The 27,512-nt window shown below is 42.9% G+C and overlaps 1 protein-coding gene across 1 annotated transcript; it reads right to left on the reverse strand.

The window, feature by feature from the left end:
• Nucleotides 1-2,472: 2,472 nt before the first annotated feature.
• Nucleotides 2,473-24,491, reverse strand: LOC126418220 (prostaglandin reductase 1-like). Its single transcript, XM_050085176.1, has 3 exons — nucleotides 24,287-24,491; nucleotides 17,799-18,157; nucleotides 2,473-2,925 (listed from the first exon to the last, which is right to left on the reverse strand). Exons 1-3 carry the CDS (start codon nucleotides 24,489-24,491, stop codon nucleotides 2,473-2,475), a joined length of 1,017 nt encoding a protein of 338 aa, XP_049941133.1.
• Nucleotides 24,492-27,512: the final 3,021 nt, after the last annotated feature.

Raw genomic sequence — 27,512 nt, forward strand, 5'->3', positions numbered from 1 at the left:
GGAAGTCTCGTGTTATATCGACAGTCTCAAACATTCTACGCTTCATCATTAATAGTCGTTTGGTTGCTACGTCCACCAATGGTTTTAGATATTCCAATGGAATGTTATCTATCCCGTCTGTCTTGTTTTATCTTATGTCGTCCAAAGCTCTTTTAAATTTCGATTATGATACTATATCCCCTCCCTCTTTCCTGTCGACTCCTGTTTCTTCTTATATCACGTTATCAGTTGGGTCTTCCCCTCCACTCACCCCCTCCCCGTCATAGACATGTCTTCAGTGCACTCTTCCCACCTATCCGTTCTCTCCTCTGCATTTAACAGTGGAGATACCATTGCACATTTAATGTTACCGCCCTTTCATTTAGCTTCATCGAAGGTTGCTTTGACTTTTCTCTATGTTGAGTCAGTCGTTCCGACAGTTATTTCTTTTTCGATTTCTTCACATTTTTCACTTAGCCGTTCAGCCTTAGCTTCCCTCATTTTGTATACACTATATTCCTGAGTAGCGTATATTTCTGTATTTCTGAATTTCAGTCAATATTTTTGTAATTGTAGTTCCTTGATCAAGTGAAGTATTTCTCCTGTTACCGGTGTTATTTCTTTGCAGATACCTTCCTGGTACCTGTGTATGCTCTGTCAATAACATCTCAATATTTCACTATTTAATTACATTTCTTAGCTCTAGACTCCGCACTCTTCATTGGAAGTAGACCAGTCAGAGAGCTTCTAAGCCAGTGCATATGTTTACCTCAGACAAATCCCAACAACAGCTCATCCAGTCAGATTTCTTCAACTTCGTAGGCCAAGCACACTTTTTGGAAATGAGCTGAACAGAGAGCTTCGTATCTCTTGGATGGGAGGGGTATACCATCATTCTCGTCCAGTGCTATTGGTAACTTCATAGTGTCTGCGTGACAGGACATTTTTGCACTATTGCCAGTGTTAGTTATTTACATCGGGTGCTTAAAATGGGGAAACCTTATACTATGAGTAGCTTCAGAGGATAGAGTAGCGTTATTTTGCTTGATTTTTCTGTTTTCGATATACCTTTTGCGAGCAATATATCCCTAAAAATGTGTGAATGACCACGTGGGGCCGGCCGCGGTGGTCTCGCGGTTCTACGCGCGCAGTCCGGAACCGTGCGACTGCTACGGTCGCAGGTTCGAATCCTGCCTCGGGCATGGATGTGTGTGATGTCCTTAGGTTAGTTAGGTTTAAGTAGTTCTAAGTTCTAGGGGACTGATGACCACAGCTGTTAAGTACCATAGTGCTCAGAGCCATTTGAACCATTTTTGAACCACGTGGGAGTCACAACAGGTACTAGCGTAATGCCGTAGCGGCTTTTTTCGTCTCACTTTTGTTTGCTAAATCTGGAAGTATTTGTACACAAATTGTAAAACCATATACTATAGTTTTCCACTGTAGATGCTGTTATTGTTGTCGTGGACTTCAACCAAAAATTGATTTGATTCCATCTGTCCTCTGCTGACTTTCCTATTTAATTTCTGATAACCAACCCTTCGTCTTCTTTTGTATTCCTTTCCCCGTTTCAGCCCATCCTGTCCTGATGCTCCCTCTGAAACTCTCAACAACGTTTCCCTCACATTATCTAGGTCTCATCTTCTTACGTTCCTACGTTTCTGCAATTTCCACAGTTCAGATGTGCAGTTAATGAGCGATAAATTATGGTGAGAGTCAACATTTGCCCCTGAAAATATCTTGAAGTTAAAAGTGTGATTTCGAAATCTCGGTCGAACCTTTATATGATCAAACTGAAACATTCCAGTGTCACCAGGTCTCTTCTACACATAAAATCTTCCTTGATGATTCTTAAACAAAGTGTAAGCAATGGTTCATTTAAAAGTAATAACTCTCCACTTTCACTGAAAACGTCGTTCTAAAATAAGAGCATATAAATGGGCAGGAAAGAAGTAAATAATTTTAGATAGGGAGAACGGAGGGACAAAATAATGTGCGGAACAAATCGGAAATGACTCGCTTGTTATTACAAAGTTACTCTTTATTCTAAGAGAGAAATAACAAATTTACATCCTCACAAAGGACTAATGTAATCAACTATGTCGCTTAAAATGGTTCATATGGCTCTGAGCACTATGGGACTTAACATCTCTGGTCATCAGTGCCCTAGAACTTAAAACTACTTAAACCTAACTAACCTAAGGACATCACACAACACCCAGTCATCACGAGGCAGAGAAAATCCCTGACCCCGCCTTGAATCGAATCCGGGAACCCGGGCGCGGGAAGCGAGAACGCTACCGCACAACCACGAGCTGCGGACCTATGTCGCTTACTTACAAAATTCACAATGTTGCTGAAAACCCACTGTAACATTAGCTGGCGACTGTCTTTCCATTTGTAGTACGTGCCTAATTTTGCACAAGTATTTCCTCTCAGTTTCCTTAAATCGGCGATCTAATCCTCGAATTCCAGCCAAACATACGAATGACGTCACACCTTGACGGCGGCTTTCCCCAGATTTTCACCCCTGAGCATACCGATGAAAGCTTTCGGGGTGTTTTCGAAGCCCTCCGCGACGGCCTCCCTGTATTTGAGCTTTCCCTTCTTGATCCACTGTGCCATCTCGAGGAAGGCCTTATCCCACTGGTCCAGCCACCGGATCACCATGAAACCCTCCAGTACGAGTTCCTTTCCGACCATGTGCATCTGGACGACGGGTGCCATGGCCACCTTCGTCTCGTTATAGACGGAGATGCAGCCACACACGGATATGCGGCCGCCCTGACGCATGTTGGCGATCACCGCACTGCTCTGCTCCCCTCCCACGTTGTCGAAGTAGACGTCGACGCCGTCCGGGGCGGCCTCCTTCAGCGCCTTGTCCATGTTTGCCGTCTTGCAGTTGAAGGCGTGGTGGAAACCTAGCTCCTCCTTCAGACACTTGACCTGCAAATGGGATAAGACACAGGGAGAAAATTATTAAACTGCAGTAAAAGTGAAAACATGGTGCGTTGATGCTTAGAAGCACAAAGTACGTACGAGGGGGAAAAACACTAATGAGTGCTTGATCATAAATTCGGATGCTAGCCAAGCCTGCATGTTGCACTGTTGTGTTTGACCGAGAATGGCACGTGTGAAATGTACCCAATACGCTGCAGTTGTCAGTCGTGATTACAAAGGTGTTCAGTGTATTTTTGAGTGCATTATGGCGGAGATAAGTGAAATACAACGAGGGAAATTTGTTGGTCCTCGTATGGTGGATCCTTCCGTAAATAAGGTAGATCAAATATTTGATGTTTGAAGAGGCGTCGTCGGTAAAGCAGATGCCAGACTGAGATTCACTGGAAGAATCCTAAGGAAATGCAATCCGAAAACAAAGGAAGTGGGTTACAGTACACTTGTTCGCTCACTGCTTGAATACTGCTCACCGGTGTGGGATCCGTACCAGATGTGGTTGATATAAGAGATAAAGAAGATCCAACGGAGAGCAGCGCGCTTCGTTACAGGATCATTTAGTAATCGCGAAAGCGTTACGGAGATGTTAGATAAACTTCAGTGGAAGACTCTGCAAGAGAGACGCTCAGTAGCCCGGTACGGGCTTTTGTTGAAGTTTCGAGAACATACCTTCACCGAGGAGTCGATCAGTATACTGCTCCCTCCTACGTATATCTCGTGAAGAGACCATGAAGATAAAATCAGAGAGATCAGAGCCCACACAGAGGCATACCGACAATCTTTCTTTTCACGAACAATACGAGACTGGAATAGAAGGGAGAAGCGATAGAGGTATTCAAGGTACCCTCCGCCACACACCGTCAGGTGGCTTGCGGAGTATGGATGTAGATGTAGATGTGGAAGATTTATAATACATATAGGGAAAGCGGCAAAAGATCGTCCGCTAAGTCAATGCGGATGAAAGTGTGTGTCGAGTGACCATAACAGACGGTCATTCAAGAGGATTTTGACGAAAGGGAAGAGGATGACGGCTGAAAATGTCACTGTAGAAATAATTTCATAATCATTGTGAAACCTGTCAGCAAAAAACAGGAAGTCCTTAAAAGGAAAACTTATTACCAAGACCGTATAACCTGAAAAAATGGTGCAATGGAAGTAAGCTACTTGGTAGGATTAGTTTTCAGAATGAAATTTTCCCTCTGCAGCGGAGTGTGCGCTGATATGAAACTTCCTACAGATTAAAACTGTATGCCGGACTGACTCGAACATTTCCCAGGCTGTGGCTAAGCCATGTCTCCCCAATATTCCTGCTTCGAGGTGTGCTAGTTCTGCAAGGTCCGCTTGAGAGTTTCTGTGAAGTATGGAAGGTGAGAACGGGGCGTTATTTGTGCTTGGGTAGCTCAGATGGCAGAGCACTTGCCCGTGAAAGACAAGATCCTGAGTGAGAGTCTCGGTCCGGCACGCAGTTTTAATATGCCAGGAAGTTTTAGGATAAATTTTTCTCCCAAAGTTGTTTCCAATTTCTGAGCGAGTCTACGTCCCAAAACTTAAACAGGCCGGTAGTTCGGTGACGATTTGGTCTGCGATATCCTGGTATTCCACCTACACCGTGGTTACTTTACAGGGTCGCATTACTGCCGAGGGTTATCTACCATTTTGGCTGATCAGGTCCATCCCATGATACAATGTTTGCTCCCCGATACAGATGTGTTCCAGTACGAGAGGGTTCTTTTTCACGCAGCTGGCGTAGTCCAGGACTGGTTATTTTGGCACGAGAATAAATCGCCGGATCTCCCATGACCACGTCTGTCAGCTGAAAACCATAGGGGATCAGTTTTTATCCATTGCGACACGACTCAATGATGTTTCGAATGCCAGCGGTTTCTTGACAGCACATTAGCCATAGATTATCCTGTGTTTTTGGTGGTTCATTATTTTTCTCCACTACCTGTATCGGAAAGGTTACACAGGTAGTTGGCTGCATTGTTAACACTGCAGAATGTGAGATGAGGAGATGGAATCATGATAGCAGTTAATCAGCGGTGCTACCAGAAGGACTATTACCATGACAAGGTAGTGATAGCATCCGACTTGATCCGAATAGCGAGGTGGCTGTAATGAATCCAGGCGGAGGTTACGTATTAGCAGAGTGTCACTGCGAATCTTCGGGGACCGATTGCTTGCAGATGGATTGAGATCTCGGTTCGCCACGTGACGTTTATCGATTACACGAAACCATAAAAAACGCAGTCTTCCATAATGTAGAGCTAAACGCAACTAGAAGAATAAGTCGCATTCTGTGCTGTTCAACAGTGAGTCTTGCTTGTGGCTGTCAGATCAATGTGTCTGTAGACTATGTGCTGAAATATGTGAGGAAACAGCTATTGGATACAAGCACTCAATTGATTTACTATTCATTGAAGGGGTTGCTTACTGCTCGACTGTATTTTTCCTGATTGGCGAAATCTGCTGTCATACCATTCTGGATGAGTGTGCCAAATGACACACTCCAGCGGAGAAAACAGGAACCAACAGCGCGGTTCACACAACAAAAACACTGGGGTCTGCGGGGATTCCTGATAGTCATGCCAGAACCTCGATCTAACAAACATAGAGCATATCTGGAATATGATGGGGTGATGTATAATTTCGTAGCAGCCTCCAGCCAGTAACAGTTATGAACTGATACAGTCGGTGTTTCTGGCATCCGAGAAATTTCTAAAGATGAAGTTTGTCAACATCAAAACAATACGACGGGAGCTCCATAAGCTGGGTGAGCTGGAATTCCAAAACCATTCATCTGTGATGCAAATGCCTATAACAGGAAAAGGTGGTGCCGAAGCCTTAAAACCTGGACATTGGAGTAATGGAAGAGTCATTTGATCTGATGAAGTCTTGTGGCACACTGTTTCCATCTTCTGACCGAGTTTACATGTCAAGAGTGGAATATGGCGGGATGTCGGTGATGACCTGGGCAACAACATCGTTGTATTCCGAGGGTAATATGTGTACTCTGAAAAGTCGCATTACTGCCGAGGACCAAGTGACCCTTTGTTCCAATACGACAGGGCCCCTGTTCACACAGCTTACATCGGCCAGGATTTGTTTTGTGAGCTAGAGCATGAATTGCTGCGTCTCCCCTGGCCACCACAGCCAATTTGGCCTACATTTGGAGAGAAAAGTGTTTGATCCCTATCTGCCTCCATCATCGCTATCTAGGGTTGCCACTTTTTTGAAGGAAGAATAGTATACGATTCCCTTGAGGACCATACAGGACCTATATTTATCGATACCGAGATGACTGGAAGCTATATGGAATGTCAACTGGTTTCCTACATGATAAGGTGTTGTGTTTGTGGTGTTTCCAGACTTCTATCAACCCCGTATTTTCTATATCAATATCAAAGCAAGGTTCGTATCAGAGAATATAGAAATGTAAAAAGCTTTCAAAATAATCGATGAATTTCTAACAGACTGTAAGCTACACATATAATTATCATCTGTCAAGGAATCTGCATATACTAACGTCTATCATTGATACCTGTCATTGGATGTGTAATGAAAAACAGCCACACTGCACACCAATCGTTAGCCCAGAACATGTCGGACAATCTATCGACTCATCTCTTTAGGCAACACACTAACTCTCTCCCCACGCAGTCCGCAGCTCGTGGTCTAGTGACGCCGACACAGTAGCTCAGCGTGTTCGGTCAGAGGGTTAGCTGCCTTCCGTAATAAAAAACTGAGTCAACGTCAACGGCGCAACATTGAACTTGAAAGGGTGTCATGGGACATCCGCACCGAACAAATGCAACGAACCAAATCGCACAAAAATCAGAATAATAAAAAAAGTGGCTAGCGTTGCTACCTCTGCATCACGGGGCCCCGGATTTGATCCCAGGCTGGGTTGGAGATTTTCTCTGCCTGGGGATTGGGTGTTTGTGTTGTCTTCATCATTTCATCATCATCCTCATCATTAGTGACAGTGGCTAATTTGGACTGTGAAAAAATTGGGACTTTGTACTGGCGCTGATGACTGGGCAGTTGAGAGCCCCACAAACCAATGATTATTATCTGCCCACCCTCCTACTAGCTCCATAAACTAGGCGCAAGTGTTTTTAGCTGAAAGAAAACTGTTCTAGCTATAAATCAAAATCATTTCCTAGCCTCGCCTTTAACAACGATTTATGGGGAAAATTTCAAGGTACTAAGGTAACATGAGAATCTTCTAGATATACCCAGTCGAGAACCCTCTTGACTGACTTTTGCTGCACATAAGGGACCTCTACGATAGGCAGAAATCTGAAACAGGCAAAGAAGAAAAAAGAAGCCACTTTGTTGTCGATAATTACTACTTGAAAGTGACTGAGAATTACCTGGCCTGAGCTATCTGACCTGGGTAGAAGCTTGAGGATGATTAACGGTTGTTGCCTTTATGTTTTGGTCGTTAATACATTGACACTAAAAAATACACAATGTGATATAGGAGGCCTTCGTAAGCCACGAACGAGATTTTCATATTTTTTCGCTCGCTGCTCGGAAACTATTAGTCCTATGGAAAAAAGAAACAAAACCTTTTTGTAGGAAATTCAGTGTTTTCGCCAGAGGCCGTAGTTTTCGAGTTATTCGAGGCAAACGAACAAAAGTGACGTCCAAACGCACTCCGTCCCCACTGGTCAGAATTTCAAGTTTGCTGTTCACGATAATCCTTTGAACCACTGTATGAATATTTCAGATTGCACGGATTATTTTCCATATTTGGCCTATTTTGGTCTTAACTGGCTCGCATCAGTACGTTACCGAAAGTTTAAAGAAGTAATTTTTCTTCAGCTGCTCTAACGGTCATGTTAACGAATCGTCCGACAATAGTGGTGGCATAATAGCCCAATCAAGAGAGTTCACAAAATGTCGAATATCGGTAATAGTTTATCTAGTCGGAAATTTTTGTACAGTGGTAGGAGGGAGTCCCACGAACAACAGAGCAGAAATCGTATCTTGAGGGATGAGTGAGGGGTTTAGGTGCGTTTGAAGATCCTTTTTATACGTTTTATCTTGAATAACTTTAAAACCGTGGCCTCCAGCGAAAATTTATGGCAGTACAAAATTTAACTACATTAAAATTCCTACAAAAAGGTCCCCTACTGTTTCTTTGTAGGCACAATCGCGTCGCGTCGCGACCAACAGAATATAAAATGTTTCAGAACAAAAACACTCTCGGTTGAGAAATCATTTAATGTCAATGAGGTGATTCATCCTTTTGGGGCATCATCAGATTGTTCAAAAGAACACGAAAGAAATCAGTTAGATACAAATGGAGGAAAAGGGGATACTCCTATCTTGCACGGCGACGGAGACAACGTGAACTAAAAGTAATAAAAAATTAACTAAAAGTAGCTGGATTCGTGACGAATCAGTCATAAAACCACAAATAATGTGAAATAGACACTAAGTTAACCGCATATACACTGAAGCGCCAAAGAAATTGGTGTAGGCTTGCGTGTTCAAATACACCGATACGGAAACAGGCAGAACACGGCGCTGCAGTCGGCAACGCCTATATAAGACAACAAGTGTCTGGCACAGTTGTTAGATCGTTTACTGTTGCTACACTGGCACATTATCAAGATTTAAGTGAGTCTGAACGTGGTGTTACAGTCGGTGCACGAGCTATGGGACACAGCATCTTTGAGGCAGCGGTGAAGTGGGGATTTTCCCGTACGACCATCTTGTGAGTGTACCGTGAGTATCTGAAATACGATAAATCATCAGATCTCCGACATCGCTGCGGCCAGAAAAAGATCCGGCAAGAACAGGACCAACGACGACTGAAGAGAATCGTTCAACGTGACAGAAGTGCAGCCCTTCCGTAAATTGCTGCAGATATCATGCTGTGCCATCAACAAATAACTTCGTGCGAACCCGTCAACGAAACATCATCGATAAGGCCCCACTCGTGTACCCTTGGTGACTGCTCAATACAAATTTTTACGCATCGCCTGGGTCCGTCAACACCGTCATTGGACTGTAGGTGACTGGAAACATGTTGCCTGATCGGAGGAGTCTCGTTTCAAATTGTATCGAGCGGATGGACGTGTACGGGTATGGAGACATTCTTATGAATCCATGGACCCTGCAAGTCAGCATATAGCACTGTGTGTTTATAGTTCGTTTAAATTTTGTTAATTTTTTTGCTTTAAAATTTTCGCATATTGCTACTATATTTACTGCATATGTAAAGTAAAGTGAGCTCTACCGGAGGTTGAAGTTCTTTGCATTGTATGGGAATAATGTATGTAACCTTCTAGGTACACTGTTTATTACGTTAAACAATTTTCTGATGACATTTCCTATTTAAAAACATTTGTGTTTATAAACTGTTCATGTTGATATAAATTTGACAATTTAAGAAATGGTCACGCTTAGGAACATTGTAGGAAATAGGTGTTATGCAAAAGACAGTGTGCTTTTGTTTGAAACGAAAGTGGTTCTGGGGAGTGGAAAAGGTGGAAACGGCGAACTGGCGCGCTACCTAGAGCAAGCGCGGGAAGTAAGTCACACAGTAGGCAGTGATTGAGGCAACACCTTTGTGGAGCAGGAGAATCTTTGCCTGCGAATTTGCACAAAAAGGCCTCGGATGAAGACTGCAAACGGCTTACGGCATAGCTGCGAGTTTTTGGGCTACTGTATGTGAAACTGATCGACGTCAAGAAGAGAAATTGAGCCCATACGGCAAGGTAGTTGTATGTCGTACTGTTAGTAGTGTAGCCGCCATAATTGTTCGCCACACGCAAGCCAACAGCCACCAGATAAAATATTTTTGGTATTCTACTTTTGTAGAGCGTGAACCATTAATTGAAATTGTGTGTCCTAGTGAATAATCATTCTTGAACTTTAAGGAAACTGTTTCACCTACACCTATATAGGGTTGCTCCAGGTGTTTGATTAACCCGAGAATCCTGTTTTACAGACTTATGAAGTGCCAGCTTAATATAAAGAGGTATTAATTGAATTTAAATTGTTATTGTGTAAATAATGAGAGCAATAGCTTATGAAAGTAAATTCTAGTAATAAAGACGTTTTCTTGAAATGAAATGTGCAGCATAAAAATTTGTGCTTTAGTATCTAAGTATTTTAGTTTTTAAGTTGGATGTTTATAGAAAGTGCTTTTCTAAAGGTCCCCCCCTGGAAAAAAATTTGGCTTCCTTGAAATTATCTACTAGTCTTTTCTCTCTTTTGAAAACGTAATGTATAAGGGTGTAGTAGTCAAAAAGACATTCCAGTGTCTGCACCAACAAAGTTTACTTGGAGCTATATTTATTTGAAGAAGCAACCTAAACAGTACCAAGATAGTAGGCAAAATACATACTTTTCCCAGAACTTCACTGTTTCATTGTCTGGATAGGTTGGCGACCATTAGTACATATCTGAAATCACTAAATGAAGTTGGAACTGAGTTGTCCTAGCTTCAATACAATACTACGCGTATTCATACTGCGTTTCTTTCTAACCGCTGGGTAAGATCTTAGGAAAAGACTAGAATAATCTCATTTACTTATCTGTTAGACACAACACACGGTCAAATCCGGTGAAAAGATTAATTCTACTGATTAGCTTTTCCTATTCACAGGATTATCCTCACGCAATGTAGTTTATTTGGTAACCAAACTAAGTGTAATAAGAGGGCTATACGTGGCAACATAAAGAAAGGGTTTTCTCTTACTTAGGTAAAGGCATACTAAAGGACAATAGTAGTGGTAAGGTTATAAGCAGGGGACTGTTAAAGCTGGTGGAGGCTCTGTAATGGTGTGGGGCGTGTGCAGTTGGAGTGATATGGAAACGATTCTGACAAGATGACACGTATGTAAGCATTCTGTCTGATCTCCTACATCCATTCATGTCCAGTCTGCTTTCCGACGGACTTCGGTAATTACAGCAGGACAATGCGACACCCCACATGTCCAGAATTGCTGGAGAGTTGCTCCAGGAACACTCATCGCAGTTTAAACCCTTCCACTGGCCACCAAACTCCCCAGACATGACACTGTTGAGCATATCTGGGATGCCTTGGAATGTGCTTTTCAGAAAAGATCTTTACCCCTTCGTGCTCTTACAGATTTATGGACAGCCCTGCAGGACTCATGGTGTCGATTCCCTCCAACACTATTTCAGACATTAGTCGAGTCCAGGCCACGTCGTGTTGCGGCACTTCTGCGCGCTCGCGGGGGCCCTACACGATGTTAGGCATGTGTACCAGTTTCTTTCGCTCTTTAGTACATAATCCAACCGTTAGGAAACTTTTGAACCATAAAGTGGATCTAGTGAAAGGAGAGAAACAGCCAGAATAATACAGAGAATGTACAAATATGTGGCGTGAAAATAATAATACAGAGAAAGTTCAAAAAATAAGGCGGGAAAATATTGTACGATTATCATAGGTCTACAATTTATTATTTATGTTTCTTCATTTCAACGACTAAGAATTTCTCTTGTTGGCGATGCATAAGACTGCCCCAGATTAAGGTACCTTGACGTTTTATCGATTCAGAATGCATACTATGGATGTAGACGAAGTACAAAATTTAGTTTTGATTTGCGCCCACTATTACGATTACACTATGATATCTTTCCACGTCTTGTGTAGACTGTCATGACTGTTGAAACAGTTGCTCTTGAAGCATCCAAAAAGTTGGCTGTCTTGGTTACTGGTGCTCCAGCTAATCGGGCCCCCACAATCCGCTCTCTTTGGAACGGTGTTAGGTCTTTCGTTGCACGTTGACCTCTTCGTCTGAATGCATATACGAAGTGTGCACTACTCGTAAACAACCTGCATTGATGCCCAGTCCGTATTGAACACGCACTGTCCAACGTGACACGTGCTTCACCTGCGTTGTTGACCGTCAAACACGACCATCCCATTACTACCACTCTTCACATATTTTCCTCTCCGCTGTGTATTGTTCGCCTTTCCCTATAGTTTATCCTTATTTTTTTTCACTCACGTTACATTTGCTAAATACAGCTACAGTGTCTGACGCAGTATGCGTCAAAACGTGCATGAAAATCATTGACGTCTGTGACATGAATTGCGCGGCAAGGTGCGACAGTTAACCCACTTTCAAAATCCGTTGACTGTGTTGTCTGCCAGTAGAGACGAACGAATTCGACGCGACAGGACCGAGTGGAAGATTCATCTACAGGTCCTGACACTCCTGCCACCTAGCGCAACTACGCCACGGCGAGTGTTACGAATCGGAGTAAGAAGTTCTATCTGAGCTTTCTGGTGCCTCGCAGGCAGGAGAAACTGCTGTACATGGATGCTAGTGAATCTAAGAAGATATGATGCTTCCTTGTCGGTGACATCACATCGAGAAACGCATATTGTAAACAGCCAAAATGAGTTCCCGGCATATTACGCTCTTTTTGTTGTTGTGAGGTTACGCGTTGCGCAGCGTTCATAAATACACTGTTCAGTCGCATTAATTGTGACTACCGTCTATCTGCGATATAAATGTGCAATATCCATTCACAGACGTCCTCTGGCAGCATTAGCAGTGGACGCTATGCACTGAAGCGCCAAAGAAACTGATATACGCATACATATTCAAATACTGGGATACATAAAAAGACAGAATACGGCGCTGCGGTCGGCAACGTGTATGTAAGAAAAGTGTCTGGCGCAGCTGTCAGATCGGTTACTGCTGCTACAATGGCAGGTTATCAAGATTTAAGTGAGTTTGAACGTTGCGTTATAGTCGGCGCACATGCGATGGGACACAGGATCTCCAAAGTAGCGATGAAGTGTGGGTTTTCCCCTGGACCATTTCACGACTGTACACTAAATATCAGGAATCCGGTAAAACATCAGATCTTCGACATCGCTGTGGCCGGAAAATGATCCTGCAAGAACGGTACCAACGACGACTGAAGAGAATCGTTCAACGCGACAGAAATGCAATCCTTCCGCAAATTGCTGCAGATTTATATGCTGGGCCATCAGAAAGTGTCAGCGTGCGAATCATTCAACAAAACTTCCCTGACATGGGCTTTCGGAGCGGAAGGCCCACTCGTGTACCCTTGAGGACTGCAAAACACTGTGCTGAACGGCTCGCCTGGGCCCGTCAACACCGACATTGTACTATTGATGACTCGAAACACGTTGCCTCGTTGGACGAGTCTCGTTTCAAACTGTATCGAGTGTATGAACGTGTACGGGTATGGAGAGAACCTCATGAATTCATTGATCGTGCATGTCAGCAGGGACCCTTCAACCTGGTGGTGTCTCTGCAATGATGTGGGGCGTGTGCAGTTGAAGTGATATGGGATCCCTGATATGTCTAAATACGACTGTGACAGTTGACATGCACGTAACCACCCTGACTGATCAACTGCACCCATTCATATCCATGGCGCATTTCGACGGACATGAGAACTTGCAGCAGGACAATGCGACACCCTGAACGTACGGATTTGCTACAGAGCGGTTCCAGGAATATTCTTCTAAGTTTAAACACTTCCACTGGCAACCAGGCTCCCCAGAAAAGAACCTTATTGAGCATATCTGGGATGCCTTGCAATGTGCTGTTCAGAAGAGATGGCCAACCCCTCGCACTCTTACGGATTTGTGGACAGCCCTGCAGGATTCTTGGTGGCAATTCTCTCCAGCACTACTTCAGACATTAGTCGAGTGTATGCTACGTCGTGTTGTTGCACTTCTGCGTGCTCGCGGGGCCCTACACGCTATGAGTGAGATGTAGCACTTTCTTTGGTTCTTCAGTGTATAAAGCGTGTCGAGAGGGGGGGGGGGGATGGGGAGCTGCAGATGACGTGGCCAACAGTACAGTCGTTGTAGTAATCCGGAGTATAAGGAGCATGGCAACGCTAATCAAAAACGTGATTTGAGAAACTATAATGCACCACCGGCCATGGATAACTGGGGTATTCGACGGTTCCGGAGATGTGTAGTGGAGAATAGCGGTGCAACAGTTGAGTAAATGACCGCCTAGATGAAGCCAGGGACTACCAACAGTGACTGCACGAAGACCGTTCAGCGAATGTTGGTATGTGCGGCCCTCCGCAGCAGGCATCTGGATCATGCATCCACAGTTGTTCATCGCCGTTGAAGGTTGGAATTTTCACGCCATTACTCCAACTGGACATCTACTGGGTGCCGCCAAGTGGCCTTTTCAGATGACAGGTGAATTTCTGGGTGTACGGTGTGAAACATCTGAAAGCATACACCCTGTAGCAATCTTTGGAAATGTCCAACCCGGAAGAGACAGTTATGGTCTCGCGCATGATTAATTTCTACCATCTATTCGAAAGTTATTGTTAATTCTTCAGCAACAGAGTTGTATGTTGTGTAAAAGTCTGGGTTAGGTTACAACTAGTTACACAACATGTGGGAGGTGAAGCCATACTTCTTCGGTCTTGCACGATCTTCTTTCTGGAATAATATCTGTAATTTCAGAAAAAAATACTGCAGCGCACATAAAGTGAATGCCGTAATTTCAGAAATAAATATGAAAATATATTTAAGTCCATGGTGGAGCGCCATGCATCATTCCTACTGAAGTCGGACGATATCAAGTAGCATCATACAGACGACGATTTTAAGGTTGTCTCGTGACAGATATATGATCTTAGGACCCTGCTACGTGCTATCAGTTACGGCTCTAGCTAACAGATGTCACTATCATACAAGCACTGAAGTTCTAAAAGGTCAAAACAGAGCATTTGTGTCAATAATTTTTATGTGCTCCTAGTATTATGTGTCCTGTTAATTCTTGCTGATTTATTGTGCTTTGTTATTAGAATGACAGAAGCTATAAATGTGAGGTAACGTGATATGTGTATACTGTATTTTCATTTCTATGAAATGAATGAATGATAGCGCGAGAACATGTGACTGGATGATGTGAGAGTCATACGCTGCCGAGAAATTTGGTATGGGTAATTCGGCAGCCTACGGTGGTGCTGAAACGAGAAGCATACTCAGACAACAATTCAATTAGGCAAGGAGGGGATTGTTTTGATAGGTGCGGGTTTTCAAAGATAGTTCATTTAATAAAAAGGTTTAAAAGATATTAATATTTTGAGTGGTTCAAAGTAAAAGACGCACGGTAGTCTGCCAATCAGAAGTAATAGCATTTGTGCGCATCCTTTGTGATAGATAGCTGCTTTGGATAGTCTTGATCAGATTCGGAGCATGATCGGAAGCATTTACATGGAGCTCTGAAACGATATTTTAGTTTTGCATAGTTATGGTCTAAAATCGATCGCCGAATGTCGAAAAGTGCTTACCGGCTAAAAATAAAGTCGGATGAGGAACTTTCGGATATTGTTTGTGAACCGTCACATTCTGAACAACTGAAATCGGCGTAGCGGGTTGTACAAGTCTTGTAGAAGAACTCACTGTTCACAGTGACAGCTTTGTGTAATACTGAGTGAGCTTTCTATCTTATAAATAATCCTATCTTTACTTTCCGGTGACTTTTTAAGCCGCATACCATCATCTTACTTTTAAGAGTGACTGTGATTATGTGTGAATGTTGACATTATAAAATTCAAAATGTATTACGATTTGGCAGTAAGTGTCTATCTGGTAATTGACAATAAATTGGAAACTTCATGCTGCGATTAAATTTTTCAGGGTTTGTTACCACATTGTCAATGTATATAAAACTACTGACGTTTCGATCCCTGTTGCAAGCGACCTTCTTCAGAGTGTTTTTGTTTAGTGTAATCCTTTATAAGAGATATATTACAGAACAAAATAACCATTTACGAGGGATATATTACTTAATAAAATGACATAGCGATGCTGTGGATTCAAGTTTCTGTTTTCATTCTGTAAGTGTAAGGATATGAATTTCCTTCTGCTGATGTGCCCCAACCAGTTTTGAACTACGTCTTCCATCGCCAGGCTTGGAATTTTTTGGGCCCTGTAACGAGGCATGCTAACGGGCAGTCACAGGATTCAGGACAGGTGGACAGGTAGAGACAATATTTTGAGTATTTGGCGAATGCTGGGATCCTGAAAATATCTTCCCAGAAGGAAGAAGAAATTGAGGTACATCAACATGATAGAGCAGTTAAGAAACTGACGAATAATAAGGTACCAGGAGAAGACAGGGCAACGGGAGAGCTGTTGCAAGCAGGAGGTGGCACACATCAGAAAGAGATATATGATATCATAATTATGGAAAAAGGAAGAGATCCCAGAAGAGTGGAATTCAGCTACAATTATCCCACTGCCCAAAACTGACATTAAAAAGAACTGTTGTAATTATAGAAGTATTGCTCTGTTATGCTTGCCATATAATGTGTTATCATTAATAATTCTTGAAAAGCCAAAGAATTTTGCTGAAGATATTGTTGGAGAGTTCCACGGTGATTTTTGGGCAGCAAGATCAACCATGGATCAAATTTGCACTATGTGACAAATCTGGGACAAGTGCTGGAAATTCAGCCATCGGTTCCTGGTAAGGTTTGTAAATTTTTAGAGGGCGTATTATAACATGCACAGTAAAGTATGTACAACATCCTTAGCGGGCTTCGCATACCAAGGAAGTTAATTAACTTGATGAAGGTGTATTCAGCAAAGACAAAAGGCATGGTAACATACTAGGGGAGCTTTTCAAGGACTTCAGCATCAGGACAGGTGTCAGACAAACGGATGCCATTTCACCGCTGCCTTCTAATTATTTATAATTTGTTCCTGGAGAAAGTAAATTGAGAAATGAATAAAGACAGAAAAGGGGTGAAGTCTAAGACCGTACTTATTGGGATATGCAGACGGCATTGCAGCCAGATCGGAATCAGAGGAAGAGATGGTGGAAACCAAAGAGTACTTACGAAAGAATGCCAGTAATGTTGGACTGATGATTAACGTAGAGAAGATTGAAGTGATAGAAGCATCCAGAGAAGCCCCTAATGATGGAAGTTTCCAGAGGAGACCCTAATAACACACCATTATTGGTTGAAATATGGAATATAACCAGAATGGAAAATTTGAATAACCTTGGCACCTGGTTCAACCATCATCATAACCTAAAACAGGAAATTAATCAATATATTTTCAATAGATCTGAAACTTAGTTCATTTTGTAGCAATCGAAAAATTTATAAGTTGCCGGCCAGAGTGGCCGTGCGGTTCTAGGCGCTACAGTCTGGAGCCAAGCGACCGCTACGGTCGCACATTCGAATCCTGCCTCGGGCATGGATGTGTGTGATGTCCTTAGGTTAGTTAGGTTTAATTAGTTCTACTTTCTAGGCGACTGATGACCTCAGAAGTTAAGTCGCATAGTTCTCAGAGCCATTTATCAGTTAACACCAAACATAAGGCCCATAATGAAGTGATAGTATTAGTGTTGTTATGCTGAACAGAAGCGTTAGGTACCACAAAAAGCATGATAACCTGTTGACTTTTTGATGAAAAATGATGAGAAAGATTTTTGGACTAGTCCACGAAGAGAACATGTGGAGACATAGAAGGAATCAGTAACTGTAATACCTAATGAAACTAACGAACACCATACAGAAAATGGAAGTGAAAGAGAATGAGCTAGCAGAGTACACAGCCGTGAAGGATATACATGCCAGGTTGAAGCTGTAGTTGTGGGAAAATATGACAACTCATCCAATTCGATGACCAAGGAAGTGATGGGAGGATGAACTGGAGGAGGACGTTCAGCAGTTGGGTCTCCATGAGAACCGGATCCAAAGCGCACAAAATCATCTATGGAGAAATGTAGTAAGGTCGATGATCAATCTTCAGGGTCCGTGATCCACGATGAGGAAGTGTTTAGTCTTTGGAAGATGTTGAGTGAAAGAGGCATAATGGGGAGAACACACATAAAGATTACCTTTTGGTCAGAGCCAGCGATGCCGATGACCTTGCAGCCCTTGATGCGCGCTATCTGTCCCACTATGGAGCCCACGGCGCCCGCCGCGCCACTGCCAACCACCACCTCCCCCGGCTTGGGGTGGCAGATGTTGAGCAGTCCGAAGTAGGCGGAGGCTCCTGGCATTCCCAGCACCCCCACTGCCAGTGACATAGGTAGGTCCCTGTAGTCCGGCACCAGCATCAGTGGCAGGATGTCGTCAGGCGCCGGCGTCGGATCCACCACTGTGCGGTCGCGCCAGCCCCAGGTGCCGACAACATGCCATCCTGCCGGGTGCTGTGGCGATCGGCTCTCAACTATACGTGCCACCCGTAACCAGACTGCAGATGTATCAGCAATCAGTCAGGAGTGGAAACGTTCGCTCATTCTAAGCACTATGAGGAGAACATTTTCACCCCCTGAGGTCTCATTCCTATGTTTCATAATATGTTGTGTAGCCTTGGTAATAGCCTCAATTTAATCATGGGGAGAGTGTGCTGATTTGCTTAGACATACCCTGATAGTTTCCACTGACATCAGCAGCTTGCATATGAGATAATTAAACATGTAAACGAAACGGAAAGAGATGTTGCAAGACTGAACCTTATAAATTGAGAAAACTCGATTTGTGCAAACAATTTAAGTGTTGACGAAAGAGTGCCCAGGTGAACAGCCGGGTGTAAGTATCTAACGGGCACAATATTTTGGCAAGCGACTACACTGCCATCATCAGGTGCGCTGACGAACCTTCGACCATTGACACTAATAGACTGGCCTTGCTGTGCAGAAGCTATAGGGCTGGTGTGGCTCCAACGTAAACCATGTGACTGTTGGCAAAACGTGGTGGGATTTCAAATCAGCGGTCTGACATCCTATGTTTGTATCATATTCTACCCACATTTCTCAATTGACTACCAAACGCTTCCAACATAAATTACTTTTTTATTTGCGAAAACTTATGTTAGAACTACGTTTGACTTGGATCTGTTCACAGTACCATTTATAAAATCTAACAAATATATCGAACGCCCCTCTGGTGTGCAACGGGACGAAATTACTATAAACTATCGATTAAAATAAAATGTCGTTAAAATTCTTTTAAACTCTAAGAGTGGGCTCGTGTCAAAACTTTAAATATTGGATTCGCCGCGTTTTGAGCTCTAGTCACTTATAAAAGAAAATGAGATATGGGAATTATGTCAACTATAGGTGGCAAATTTGTCGACTTTAGGAGCAGGTCCATTTTAGAGTATCAATTTTAGGTGCACTTCAAAGGTTCAGTTCCTACTATTTTTACAAAAGTTTAAACTATCAGTTTAAAGAAAAAAGATGTTTTAGATGAAAGGTGAGACTTTGAAGTTTCAGTAAATAATTTTGGAGCCTACATTTATTTAATAGTATTAGAAGACAGAAAAATATTCTCTTCATGTGTCGACTATAGGTGCTCCTATCTTATTATAATCTCACTTGTATATACAAAAAGACGCATATGTGCAGATGGCTTAAAGTTTTTCCGTTTTAGGGCCTGTATCCAAAGCTGCCTTCGGTTTTCATCCTTAGTAAACCTATGAATAGGAACGATAAACAGTTATATTTACTTCTGTAACCGAATTATCACAGATACTTTCCAAACTGAAATATGAGTCTGACTTTACAGGCCTCACTTTCAACACTTTAATTTACGTGATACTCTATTTCAAGTGCAAAAATCATATAAAAGTCACTTCATCAGATGTCACTAAACGCATCTGCACTATCATAGAAACACACGTGAAATGTAATGCCATTTCCCCCGACAAAACGCTGAGTATAGCCATAAGCGCAACACGAAACAACCATGTTGTGCCAACATTCACGTGACTTTAGCCCAGAGATGTTGGAGCCACGAAAATGACGTCAGGGCCAGTCTATTATATTGATGATGTAAGTGACGAACCGACCGCTGAGGCGCCGGGGCCGGGCTTTTATCTCCTCCCCCTTCCAGGTGTTCCGAACGTGGTTCAGGACCAGGCGCGGGGCGTCCAGCATCCCCCCACTTCGCGGTCAGTGCGCAGGGGAGCGTGCTGGCGGCGTCTTGTTAGTATCTCTGCCTGTGCCCGAACACAATTCGTGGTAGTACGTCTTCTTTCTCATTTTAATGAAAGAAGTGACCCCACTACGAAAGACTTCGAGAACTGGGCGTGGATCGCATTCGGAACACCTCGACGGTAGGAGAGGGAGCGGGGGCAGAAGATAAACCTGGCGCCGGTGCCTTGGCGGGCAGTTCGTCACCGCACCTGATGATGGCGACATGGTCGCTTGCCGAAACATTGTGCCCGTTGGACGCAAACACCCGGCTGTTCACCTGTGAACTCTTTCATCATAAAGTACGCAAGGAGAAATTGAAGAATCACAATTTAAGTTTTAACTCAATGTCAGTTGAATAAATATAAAAACTCCAAAAACCAGGAGAAGCCACGATTGATAAGTGTATCACAGAACTACTGCAGGATGGTGGAATATCCCTTACATGTGGGCTGCAGACATGCATGCTTGCACGTCCGAAGGAACAATGCGATGTATCAAACACAGACACAGCACTAATGTACGACAGACGTGCAATAAGTAAAGCAACACTTTTTTGTCTCAGCCAATTACGTTTGAAAAAAAAAGCGAAATTTGCTGTGGAACATCTTGGAAAATCCCTTCTTCAGCTCATATGGTTTCATGAAGCTTCCACACGTGACGGCGCTACAAGTAGCCTTTAAAATGGCGTCTGTAACAGAGGTGCGTCCCAAACAGAGAGCTGCCATTGAGTTTCATGTGGCGGAAAACCAGAGCTTCACAGATATTCATAGGCGCTTGCAGAATGTCTACGGAGACCTATCACTGAACAAAAGCACTGTCCGAAGCCTGCAAAGCCAATCGGCCACACACAGCTGTGCCTTCTGCAACGTTGGAACATGTGGGCACTCTCATTCGAGGTTATTGATGGATCACAATGAAACTCCCTGCAGCACCACTGGAAATGTGTGCTCACGGTGCAGAGATCAAATGTATTGTGCTACTCTCAGGAAATTGAAAAAACTATTTCAGCCTGTTTATGGCCACAAAAATCAAAACCAACTTCTCGTTCTCCATGGTGATTCAGAGCCTCAGTCAAATCTGCGCATCAGAGAGGAGGTCACAGAACTTCATCGGAGTGTTCTTCTTCGTCCACCCTACAGCCCGGATCTCGAACCTTCCATCTGTTTGGCCCAATGAAGGACGCACTCCACGGGGAGCAGTCAGTGTATGATGCAGCGAGCCATGACTCCGACGTCGATCAGTAGAGTGGTGCCATGGGGGCATACAGGTTGTCGCAGTAAGATGGCATTGTACGCTGATTACACCTTTTGCAGGCAGTTATAAGCAAAGAAGGGAAAGCAGAAAGGTGGAAGGAATATATAGAGGATCTATACAAGGGCGATGTACTTGAGGACAATATTATGGAAATGGAAGAGAATGTAGATGAAGATGAAATGGGAGATATGATACTGCATGAAGAGTCTGACACAGCACTGAAAGACTTGAGTTGAAACAAAGCCCCGGGAGTAGACAACATTCCATTAGAACTACTGACAGCCTTGGGAGAGCCAGTCCTGACAAAACTCTACCATCTGGTGAGCAAGATGTATGAGACAGGCGAAATACCCTCAGGCTTCAAGAAGAATATAATAATTCCAATCCCAAAGAAAGCAGGTGTCGACAGATGTGAAAATTACCGAACTATCATTTAATAAGTCACAGCTGCAAAATAATATCGCGAATTCCTTACAGACGAATGGAAGAACTAGTTGAAGCCGACCTCGGAGAAGATCAGTTTGGATTCCCTAGAAATACTGGAACACTTCCTACAGTGCATATGTAATTGCATTTCCGAATTCCTGTGAGTTATCCATTTCACAAAAGTGGAAACGAGTTTATTTAATCGCACCACAAGTTGCTACATCGATTTAAAAATCGATTGCAACTAAGTACTTTAGGAGGATAATGTTAGATCAAGTCATGTGGCGGATTCGGAAATTGTGTCACATATAACAAGAAAGAACCTGTTGCCTGATATCCAGATGCAATAAAATGACTGTTACGAAAGCAGAAATTTATTCAACAGGTACATGGAGATAAAATATCTCTATTATACATACAACAGCAATCAAGAAAGACAGAAACAGAATAGATTCGCAAATCCTTAGAGCAGTTTTTTTAATATGAGACACTTCAAGCATATATTCTCAAACTTTCAAATTTCTTAAAAACGTCACTTACTTTATTTTGTTAAGATGGCTGGAGTTTTGATAATTTAATAGCGGGCTGAAGTATGGTCGCTATCACATTTATGAGCACTAAATCATATTTGGAACTTTAATTGGGATATCTATTAATTTATAAATTAGATACATTTCTCAAAGTTTTATTATCCCTTAAGTAATCATCAGTATTAAATATTACTCATTGTCTGCTATGTGGAAGTCGTAGGATAACTTAGAAACGCCGCCAGTTATGTGGAGCGGTCTGAAACATTCTTGGAGTGCTTTCCTCAGTTTAGGAATCAAGTTGAAGTCACAAGGGCCTAAGTTCGGGGAACGTGTTGGGTAGTGCAGTACTTTCCAGTCCCATCGACCGAATAAATCAGTCACAACTTTTGCCATACCCGCCCGACCCTTGTCGTACAAAACGATGGGATGGTCGTACAGAAAGTGTTGCCGTTTCTTTTTCTAAGCTGTTGGAACACGGCCTGCGGCCATCTGAGAGGAAGGAGCAGTGGTACTTTCTGTACGACCAGCCGACCGTTACGCACGACAATGCTCGGTCACATATGGCGCAAGTTGGTACCGATTTGTTCGATCGATGGGGCTAGGACGTACTGTAGCACACAACAAATTCCCCGGACTTAGGCCCTTGTGACTTGAACTTGGTTTCCAAATTGAAGAAAGCGCTTCATGACACTCGCTTCAGAAATCGAAGGGCAATAGATCGCTCCACTCTATCAACGCTACTAGAGATGCTAAGGGTATTCTACAACTTCAACATAGCTGGCAACATGTTATTTACAATGCTGGTGACTAATTTTGAAAACAGTAAAACTTTGAAAAAATGTATCGGTTCTATATGAATTATAAATAATTAGTTGCCACTACCAAAGTTCCAGCCCCCGTACAACAGAAAAACTCGTTTTTAGTAAATATTAATGTAAATCAAAATCGAGCTAGCGTTCAGGTGGCTTAGATGTGTTACTAAATACATGTCTACAGTTCGATATCGCTGCGCAGTATCGTATTTATCCTCCGACATCGGGCAAGTGACTTTCAAGTTAACCGTGTCCCCTGTACGGGAATATACACAATTAATGTACGATTACAGGCTGTAGACATATGGTTGCCGATGTTGAAAGTTTCGATGTCAAATCAAACACCTTTCAGCCGTCTAGTTCCCAAACTTATTTTATTTGGCTACCAGTTTCGGCGATTCAATACGCCATCTTCAGGGACCTCACCGACGTATACGAAGATTCCACCTCGGTTCTGGTCAAAACAGAGGCTGTAGCTAGCATAACTCTGCTAATACAAGTATTGCTGGCCGATATTTAGACCAGAACCGAGGTGGAATCTTCGTATACGTCTGCGAGGGGCCTGGAGATGCCATAGTGAATCGCCGGAACTGGTAGCCAAATAAAATAAGTTTGGGAACTAGACGGCTGAAAGGTGCTTGATTTGACTTCCTGTATCGAGCAGCCGAGCCCCGCAACCATTTCTGAAAAGACAGACATACAGAGTATGGAAGTTTGAGTCTGGCAGGGAGCCGAACCAAATTGTAAGGCGACCGCTCGCGATAAGCGAGTCACGGTCCGGCGCAAAATTTTTACTGTCGTCATTCCATTATACAGCTGATGGTTGCCCATATTCGCAACTGCAAATACGTTTAATGTTTATAGTTCGTTTTGTGAGAACACTTTCCCAAAATCAGTGGGGAGAGAGACTTTTTTAATAATTTTTTTGTAGATGTCAAGCGCCACTTGAGATTGAGCTGATGTTGTAGTGGGTCAGGGTGATCTAAACTTCTTTTATTTTTTGTGAAATTCAAGAAAATACGGGCTCGTGAATACGTTAAAACTTGTCTAGTCCGAGTCATGAGGGACTTTTAAGAGTTATTGACAAAAGAACTACTGATTGTGAACACACATTTGGTCTTAACAATATTTACAACGCACATCGCAGAACCTGACAGCGCAAGTGAACTTCAGAACCAAAGACAAGGAATCCACTGTAGCCATCAGATTCATTAGCTTAAGATGATGAAAGGGGCAAGTGGGATTTGTGGTATACTTGTACTATTTTTAATGAGATTCAGCCTTTACAATTATATACCTCAAGCAGAGGTGACGACACATATCACAGCGATTCGACAGAACAGTAATTTAACTATACTTGACTGCCGACCGTAAACTTTACATACCTGTGATCCGATCATGGTAGCCCCGACCTTGTACCTGTGTGTGAACCCCCTCTGGTAGGGGTCGACGCTGATGTACTCCGTCTCGCACAGTATCTGCCCATCCAGCAGCGGTGGCAGTTCTTCTTCCTCGATTCTGAAGTCGTCGACTTTCGGCTCTCCTTTGAAGAGATTTGCAAGGACGAACTTGCGTGCCTTCACCATAACTAGCTAGGTCAATCCACGGACAGCAGATTGTAGAACTTGTTCAGCTGCCCTAAGGTTGGATCAATAGGGTGCTGTCTCAGCCGACAAGCGCACGTAGCTGCTACCGATGCAACGTATTCTGCGATTATACTGTAACAAATAAGCCCTCGGTCACAAATATTAAGTCAAAATTGACCTGGTTTCTATGAACTCATAGTAGCGTCGAAACCAGGTCCATTTTGACTTAATATTTGTGACCGAGGGTTTATTTGTTACAATATAATTCTGACACAGTGACTGAACCTTAGCAGCTATGTTCATAGTTTTATGTATTCTGAGATGTTATACGGCGAGTCTGGTCTCCTATTAGATCAGGCGGTTTGTTACATGAAATGGCAGACAATGCGTCAATCAAGGACGCTGCGGTAAGCTGCGAGGCGCTCGCCACCTGGCTAAGGACCGGCAATGAAGGAACCGCTGCGTCATTCAAGGATATCTGCGAGCGGCTTTATTTACGCGTCAGTCAGTACGACTTTTATTCCAATGATGGCAGGCCTTCTGTTTTGTCTCAACACGGTGACAAAGCGCCATGCGACGGCGCCTTTCGCAGCTTTGTGTCGTTTCGAGTAACCGCATTTTCTGGCATAGCTGACTTCTTGTTTAGTGTCCGATGTGTTGTCATCACTTGTTACGTCCCCCTTTAATAACTAGGTTTTGAGAAAATACGTTTGACCAGTTTCGTGTATGTCTAACACAAAGTAAAATTTGGCAAAGCTTTCGTTTCAATGGAAAATGTAACACCGATTAGTGAGGGACTGGTTTACAGATTATCTCTTTTGTTGTTGTGGTCTTCAGTCCTGAGACTGGTTTGATGCAGCTCTCCATGCTACTCTATCCTGTGCAAACTTCTTCATCTCCCAGTAACTACTGCAACCTACATCCTTCTGAATCTGCTTAGTGTAATCATCTCTTGGTCTCCCTCTACGATTTTTACCCTCCACGCTGCCCTCCAGTACTATCAGAACATGTCCTACCAACCGATCCCTTCTTCTAGTCAAGTTGTACCACAAGCTTCTCTTCTCCCCAATCCTATTCAATACCTCCTCATTAGTTATGTGATCTACCCATCTAATCTTCTGCATTCTTCTGTAGCACCACATTTCGAAAGCTTCTATTCTCTTCTTGTCTAAACCATTTATCGTCCATGTTTCACTTCCATACATGGCTACAATCCATACAAATACTTTCACAAACGACTTCCTAACACATCAGTCTATACTCCATGTTAACAAATTTCTCTTCTTCAGAAACGCTTTCCTTGCCATTCCCAGTCTACATTTTATATCCTCTCTACTTCGACCATCACCAGTTATTTTACACCCCAAATAGCAAAACTCCTTCACTACCTCAAGTGTGTCATTTCCTAATCTAATTGCCTCGGCATCACCCGACTTAATTCGACTACATTCCATTATCCTCGTTTTGCTTTTGTTGATGTTCATCTTATATTTTCCCTTCAACACACTGTCCATTCCGTTCAACTGCTCTTCCAAGTCATTTGCTGTCTCTGACAGAATTACAATGTCATCGGTGAACCTCAAAATTTTTATTTCTTCTCCATGGATTTTAATACCTACTCCGAATTTTTCTTTTGTTTCCTTCACTGCTTGCTCAATATACAGATTGAATAACATCGGGGAGAGGCTACAAACCTGTCTCACTCCCTTCCAAACCACTGCTTCCCTTTCATGTCCCTCGACTCTTATAGCTGGCATCTGCTTTCTGTACAAATTGTAAATAGCTTTTCGCTCCCTGTATTTTACCCCTGCCACCTTCAGAATTTGAAAGAGGGTATTCCAGTCAACATTGTCAAAAGTTTTCTCTAAATCTACAAATGCTAGCAACGTAGGTTTGCCTTTCCTTAATCTAGCTTCTAAGATAAGTCGTAGGGTCAGTATTGCCTCACGTGTTCCAATATTTTTATGGAATCCAAACTGATCTTCCCCAAGGTCGGCTTCTACTAGTTTTTCCATTCGTCTGTAAGGAATTCGCGTTAGTATTTTGCAGCTGTGACTTATTAAACTGATAGTTCGGTAATTTTCACATCTGTCAACACCTGCTTTCTTTGGGATTGGAATTATTATATTCTTCTTGAAGTCTGAGGGTATTTCACCTGTCTCAAATATCTTGCTCACGAGATGGTAGAGTTTTGTCAGGACTGGCTCTCCCGAGGCTGTCAGTACTTCTAAGGGAATGTTGTCTATTCCCGGGGCCTTGTTTCGCCTCAGGTCATTCAGTGCTCTGTCAAACTCTTCACGCAGTATCATATCTCCCATTTCATCTTCATCTACATCCTCTTCCATTTCCATAATATTGTCCTCAAGTACATCGCCCTTTTATAGACCCTCTATATACTCCATCCACCTTTCTACTTTCCCTTCTTTGCTTAGGACTGGGTTTCCATCTGAGCTCTTGATATTCATAGAAGTGGTTATCTTTTCTCCAAAGGTCTCTTTAATTTTCCTGTAGGCGGTATCTGCCCTACCCCCAGTGAGATCAGCCTCTACGTCCTTAGATTTGTCCTCTAGCCATGTCTGCTTAGCCATTTTGCACTTCCTGTCGATCTCATTTTTGAGACGTATGTATTTCTTTTTGACTGCTTCATTTACTGCATTTTTATATTTTATCTTTTCATCAATTAAATTCAATATTTCTTCTGTTACCCGAGAATTTCTACTATCCATCGTCTTTTTACCTACTTGATCCTCTGCTGCCTTCACTACTTCATCCCTCAAAGTTACCCTTTTTCTTCTACTGTATTTCTTTCCCCCATTCCTGTCAATTGTTCCCTTATGCTCTCCCTGAAACTCTGTACAACCTCTGGTTCTTTCAGTTTATCCAGGTCCGATCTCCTTAAATTCCCACCTTTCTGCAGTTTCTTCAGTTTTAATCTACAGGTCATAGCCAATAGATTGTGGTCAGAGTCCACATCTGCCCCTGGAAATGTCTTACAATTTAAAACCTGGTTCCCAAATCTCT

This window comes from Schistocerca serialis, chromosome 1, assembly GCF_023864345.2.
Source record: "Schistocerca serialis cubense isolate TAMUIC-IGC-003099 chromosome 1, iqSchSeri2.2, whole genome shotgun sequence".
Classification (NCBI taxonomy): Eukaryota; Metazoa; Arthropoda; class Insecta; order Orthoptera; family Acrididae; genus Schistocerca; species Schistocerca serialis.

Coding starts and splice junctions, on each gene's coding strand:
- LOC126418220 (XM_050085176.1), bottom strand. CDS start 24,491: ATGGTGAAGGCACGCAAGTTCGTCCTTGCAAATCTCTTCAAAGGAGAG. Junction 18,158..24,286: donor CATGATCGGATCACAGGTAT/GTAAAGTTTACG, acceptor ATACATCTGCAG/TCTGGTTACGGGTGGCACGT. Junction 2,926..17,798: donor TCGCTGGCTCTGACCAAAAG/GTAATCTTTATG, acceptor TCCCATTTGCAG/GTCAAGTGTCTGAAGGAGGA.